Source organism: Lygodium microphyllum, unplaced genomic scaffold, assembly GCF_053477565.2.
Source record: "Lygodium microphyllum isolate KBCC unplaced genomic scaffold, Lygodium_microphyllum_v1.1.10 scaffold_120, whole genome shotgun sequence".
Classification (NCBI taxonomy): Eukaryota; Viridiplantae; Streptophyta; class Polypodiopsida; order Schizaeales; family Lygodiaceae; genus Lygodium; species Lygodium microphyllum.
In genome coordinates this window covers 2208-8601 of record NW_028229603.1, presented here as the reverse complement: position 1 = coordinate 8601, position 6394 = coordinate 2208, and the positions used below count along the sequence as shown (strand labels likewise).

The window sequence follows — 6394 nt, the reverse complement described above, 5'->3', positions numbered from 1 at the left end:
GTCTTTTAACAGCTTCTGGAGCATTTGGGAGCCCTTTCAAACAAAACCACCAAAACTTTTTCACCTTGTTTCTGACCTGATTGCAAAATAGTTTTTCTTTTAGCAAATTTACTTAAAGAGTAGCTTATGGAAGACATCTGGGTAAGTTTTGAAGCTCATGGAAGGTATGGCATGCACGACCATCCTTTAGAGTGCAAAATAGATTCAAATGCAATTTATTGCCTTCATTTGAAGAATGTAATGATAACCTTCATTTCAAGAATGTACCATGGAACAGAATAGATATGCCTTCCTATGAATCCAGTAGTAGAACATTTTGATAATCCAGAAACTGAAATGGGGGCGTTTCAGTATTCTATATTTTGAATGGTTTTTTCAAGGATGGAGGGAGTTTTGTTTATCTGCAAAATGTATTTCAGTCCTAATGCTTAGGACCTTATGTTTATCAAGATTAAAGACTGGCACTATTCATCACTCTCTTTTCTTCTACACCACCATATACGATACAATTCTGAACCTTCAGTAGCAGAGTCCAGACCATACACAAATCCGAGAAGATCAAAAGTCTTCAACCCAAAATTTATGTCCAGATCACCTGGCTCAAGGCTTGATAGCAAAAAGGGGCTGCAAACAGCAATACAGAAATACAACAAAATAAGAACAGTAAGCAGATCCAAGAATAAGATATGGGAAGACCATAGCACATGTTGTACACCGTAAATGGTACAACATCCTAAGAGCTTATTAAGGAACGTACAGTGTCAACGGCCACAGGCTTGCCATCTTCCACAAGAAATTCAATAATCGTCCCTGACTGGTCAGCCTGAAAAAGACCAGGAAGTTAAAACAGCAAGTTCCAACCACACTATGGCATTAATAGTAGCAAAAACTGCCTAAGATACCCACATACCTCAATCTCATTCATTAACTTCATGGCTTCTACAATGCAAATAACTTGCCCTTTCTGAACCTTGTCTCCAACCTTTAACAACTCAAATGACAAGGAAATGTTAATTTCTCATCCATCCAGTTGCTTAAACCACTAAAGAGGGGTTGTTTAATCTACTTAAGAAGTCCTATTTTACCAAGCAATGGGTGAAGAAAGCAGCTCGAGTACAGCTTATTACCTTGACAAATGGAGGTTCTCCAGGTGCAGGGCTCTTGTATAATGTCCCAGCCATTGGGGACAAAATGCGAGGCAAATCAGCCACAGGTGTTGCTGGAGCAGGAGTGGCAGGTGCTGGAGGAAGGGCAGGAGCTGGAGCAGTTGCTGGTGCAGAGGGAGAGGAGGCATGAGTAGGATAAGATGCTTGAACAGGGTATTGAGGGGGTGAGAATGAGGGAGCAGGTGGTGGTGGTAAGGCCTCTTTTTTCCTTATTACAAGCTCGTAATCAAAATGTTTCAGTTCAAGCTCCACAATGTCTTTGGAGTCAACAAGCCTGTACAAAATATCACACATGAAATGTGTATTCTTGTGTGTAAACATCATCACAGAGGCATTGCAGTATGCATAAGTATGCAGAAGGCTTAAACATCATCGTAGGACATTCCAGTCTGCAGAGTGCGCAGGAGACTTACTTAATCAGGTTTTCAACATCTCCAATTACAGCTGAGAAGGTAGTATCTGTGGCTAAGCCATTTGAAGTTTCCTCCTCGACTCCAACATCAGATTCTACATCCACCTTTGATATGACAGTGGCTGCATTTGTAGCACAATCAACTGCAACCTGCTAGACGTCGAAAAAAAGGCTTACCCTGTGCTCATTGGAAACAAGTTTGAACTGAAAACTCACGTAAAATTGTGACCCCAAAAGTATACTGACATTATGATGTTCCTCGAGCCACTATAGACAAAATGCTGATACACTGAAGATAGCAATACATAAAAATGCAGAGATTATAGTGTCCCTGCTCCAATTATACCCATATAAGTTGTTAAGAATGCAGACTCAGCCTAGTAGAAGGAAATAGAACCTACCACTGCAGACAAATTCCTGAACCAATTTACAATCATATTAATCATTTACACTTCAGGACTGGTATGTAGACCTAAGATACACATTATAATCGTTCACGTAGCACTGCTCTCCTTAAAAACATCAATCGGATTACTCTCATCATGATCATTCCTAATCAGATAACTTATCACAAACAATGTTAATTTTCAGGAGACAAGTATAGAATGGAAGAATCAGAGATAAGCGACCCTGTGTGTGCGCTGTCCTAAAGACTTTTGCATTTTTTCACCACCAAAGATATGAAAAGATACCACTGGAATACACAGGACAGGCACCACCTTTCAGAATTTTTGAAACATTAACTTCTTAGATTAAGCTTCTAAACCATTATAAGGCAAAGCTTAATTTATAATGCATAAGTTTTCTTCTAAGCCGTTGTCGTGATGTTATGAGGATATAGTGTGAAAATGTATGGAATACATCATCATCCGACTTCTCTATTGATCTAAAGAGTCAATGTGATCTGAGCCATTAGTACTAGTGGGAGATGCATGAATTATCCGAAAATACTAGATTTTTGGATAATTTTAGTCTATTTTTTATATTATTTATTGTAAAAATCCAAAAAAGTTAGAAAAAACTTCTACATTAGGATGGCATGCAAAAAGCTAGTTGCTTTTTCAACCAGTTAGGAGATTTTCACAAGAAGGACAAATTGTCGCGATCACTGTAAACAGGTTGAAAACTGCAAATTGAACTGAAAGAAGAAGGAGCGATCTGGAAGATCCATAACCAAGCATCCTAGCATTTTACCCCCCTTTCGGAGCCAACGGAACCATCAGATTTGGGTTCCGGCCAGCAGAGAAAGAACTGATTTTTCTAATCCACGTTTTTGGTCTACGAAGGAGCTCCAAGAGAACTAATGCCTAGAGATTGCTTCTGAGTAGAGCAAAGATTCCAGGTTCTTTCAATACATATTGTTTCAATTCATTGTGATTTGTTTTTGTCGTGTTTACCACTTGGGTATTCTCTTTCTCTTCCATCTCCTATCTCTACTTTCTTCTACTTCTGATCCCTAGTGGATTCGACCTTTTGACAAAAATCCCTCCGACATTAGTGAACCCGACGTGAAAGGTCATCACAGAAGAAGGAAAGATAAGATGGAAGAACCTTCAAATACAATCTCCAGTGATGTTTTGCAACAGTTGGTGCAAAATATGAATATGCTTATGCAAGTACAACAACAACAACAGGTGATGCAAGCTTCAGCTCAAACAAAAAGTATTGTGATGAATGCTTTGCAAGCAGTTGAGCGTGAGGTGAATTTATTCAATGGCAGGAATGTATCTACATATGTACATACCTATGTTCAGAAGATGAAATTCTTTGGAGTGGCTCAATCTGCATGGAGCCGGTATTTTGTACGTGTTACTGTTCATGAACTGAAAGCACGGATTACTGAATTATACTTGCAGGATGCTGATTGGGTAGCCTTCAAGAAGACACTCAGGGAAAAATTTTACATTGAGAACACCAGTTTGATTACGCGCAAGACTTTTCAGGAGTGGGTTATACAACCCAATAAGGGTCTTGTAGCTACAAAATTGTTAAGAGAATTTGAAAGTAAATTTGAGGAGTTGGATCTTGCTGAACAGCAAGCTCTTGCAAGTCAGAAAATTGAATTGTTTCTACAGGCAGCTAATCCTGAGCTTCAAGAGAAGCTTGATGATTTGCTTGAGAATCAGACTACAGAGACAAGTTTAAAAACAGAGTGGCAACATGTAAAGGAAGTTGTTACTGCGCTTGTAAAGAAACATAGAAGAAGAGAAAGATTGCATGTCTCTAGCTTGCCCATTGTTACGGGTAGGACAGTTGAAGTATCCAGTAAGCCACCCACTTCTGTGGCTAACCCTATGGTTGTACCTGCTATTGTTCCCTCTGTTAGGGAAGATGTCTTAGATGAATTGGTCAAAGGAATGCGAAATCTTCAATTGAAGGTTGCAAAATTAGATGAAAAGGGACAAGAAAAAAAGGGACGGACAGCAGCCCCTAAGCCTGGAAAAAGATGTATGTGGTGTGACAGTTTGCAGCACGAGAGAAAGGATTGTGCTGCCTATCAAGAGGCCTTGGCACGACAGCTTATCTTTTGGAAAGATGGCAAGATCCATGCACAAGAAACGGGATTGCCTCTTACTTTGAATTTTGGGAAGGAAGGTATGCAGAAGTTGTTGGAAGACTTGGCTGTCCGAAATGCTTATGCGGCAGTACATGCTTCTACTTTTGGTCTACAGTTGGATAGAATGCATGGCCAAGTGATGGTTGGTCCAAAGGTTGAAATATGGACACATGCTTTACATGCAGCTGAAAAGAGAAAGGTCACTGATAGTGAAATGTCTCATACAGGGCAAGACATTCGTGGCATAACTGGTTGGGAATCACCGGTAGATGCATATTCAGTGTATGCATATTTAGCAAAGGTACAAAACACGGATGTACTTGTGAAAGAAAAACGAAAAAGAGATGAAGATATTGCAGGGACATCTAAAAGAATGACAAAAAGAAATATGGATCAGCCTAAAGCTGCAAATCAGCCACCTCCCGAGCATGATATGGAAGAGGTCAGTCAAAAGCAAAAACAGGATAACAAACAAAAGGGCAAAAAGAAGGGCAAACAGCCAAGATATAAGCTGCAATCTGACATTGAGACAGCCACAGATCTTAAGAAGGTCCTTGAAGAGCGGATCTTAAACAGTCAGGTGGAATTTACCTTGGGAGAGGTGCTTGGTATTGCCAAGCAAGAATTTCATGATGAGATCATTGACATAAAATTTCTTGGTGATACCACTAGTGCATTGCTACAATTTGAAGAGGAAACTGGTTTGTTGAGTATTCGGACTGAATATGAGCATGAAGTAAATATAGGATTGTCTATGCAGGATGCTACTAATCAATGGACAGCAAGTGGAAAAGAGAAGAAAGTGGCTGAAAATGCATTGTCTTATAGCAATATGCATGGTGGAGTAAGACAAATGTAACAATATGGAGAAGAGACTCTAGGATTTATTCCTCGAGTTCATCTACACAAGAAATCATTGGGCTAGAGCTACCACTGAAACGGTAGTGAAAATAGGGGAGCGTGAAACTCCTTGTGTTACTTTACTTGACCATGGGTCTGGGATAAATGTCATTGAGCGGGGATTGTATGAAAATGGTGCATGGCCTGTGGACACTGATCATGGTTAACGTATGAGGGCTGCAAATAATTCTTCAGGGGAGCTCTATGCTGCATGTTCTAATGTAAAAGTAACAATTGGTGATGTACAGGAAGAGCAACACTTCTTTGTACAAGATAATTCCTCATATACAGTGATTTTGGGACAGCCCTATATTATAGGTGTGCGTATGGAAACAAAGATGCTTGATGATGGTTCTGCTTATGCAAGAGTCAGAAGCAAAGATGGGAGGAAAGCAATCCAATTTCTTACTATTTGTATTAATCATCCTAGAAATCGTGATACGCTTCAAGAGTCTCCTTTGGTTCCAAATGCAAGGGAATTCAAAGACCTAGATTTTCATTAAGCACTGCTGTAATGCGGGGCTACAGTAGTGCTGATCAGAGGGTGTACTCGCCTCTTGATGAAATGAAGCATGTATTTACTATTAGTAATTCTCAGTTTACAGCAAACAATTCATGTTGGTTTAAGCCTATGGAAGCTATGTGTAGGGCTGAACGCATATCTATGAAACGGACTATTAAAAAACTGAGATCATTGGGGATGTTAGCTGAAAATGATGGCATGTCTGACACTGGGGCTGAAATTTCAGCAACTATACATGCAGAAAATGAGGCTGAAAACAGAGTGTTGTCAGTATGTTCTTTGGATATGTATGATGTTATAGCATTGTTTGCTCAACAGGAAGGATTACAATGGGCTGAAGCACTTGTGGAGACAAAGTATAAGACAGTTGACAAAAAGGTGAAACCAATTGCTTTGCCACTTCCACCAGAGAGTGAGGATATGGATAAAAAAGTGTCAAGGCAGTCAAGCTTAAGAGATCCTAAAGAAAAAGGTCATTAGTTTACATCTGAAACATTACAGGAATTGAAAGTTGGTGCAGAAGGGTTTCTTTTGCCTGCTGAGAGAAACTGTTTTATGCAGATGTTGGCTAGACATGGGAAGGCATTTGCATTTCAATCAAGTGAAATAGGTTGTGTGGATCCAAATGTTGTCTCTCCTATGGTCATATTTACTGTGCCACATATACCATGGAACTTGAGGCCTATTCCAATGCCTAAAGCTTACTTGCCAAAGCTGATGGATTTGCTAAATGAAAAGATTCGCATGAAGATCTTGGAGCCTTCTTCAGCCCCATACTCAAATTGTTGGTTTACTGTGCCCAAAAAGAATGGAGCTTTGAGATTTATAAAAGACAT

General features: G+C 39.7%; 1 protein-coding gene across 1 annotated transcript; it reads right to left on the bottom strand.

Moving 5' to 3' along the window:
- Positions 1–211: 211 nt before the first annotated feature.
- Positions 212–1728, bottom strand: LOC148008601 (biotin carboxyl carrier protein of acetyl-CoA carboxylase 1, chloroplastic-like; the record flags this gene model as incomplete). Its single annotated transcript, XM_087674176.1, has 5 exons — positions 212–624; positions 758–823; positions 911–982; positions 1128–1440; positions 1580–1728. Coding segments are annotated over 5 exons (624 nt in total), but the record flags the coding sequence as incomplete, so codon positions are not given.
- Positions 1729–6394: the final 4666 nt, after the last annotated feature.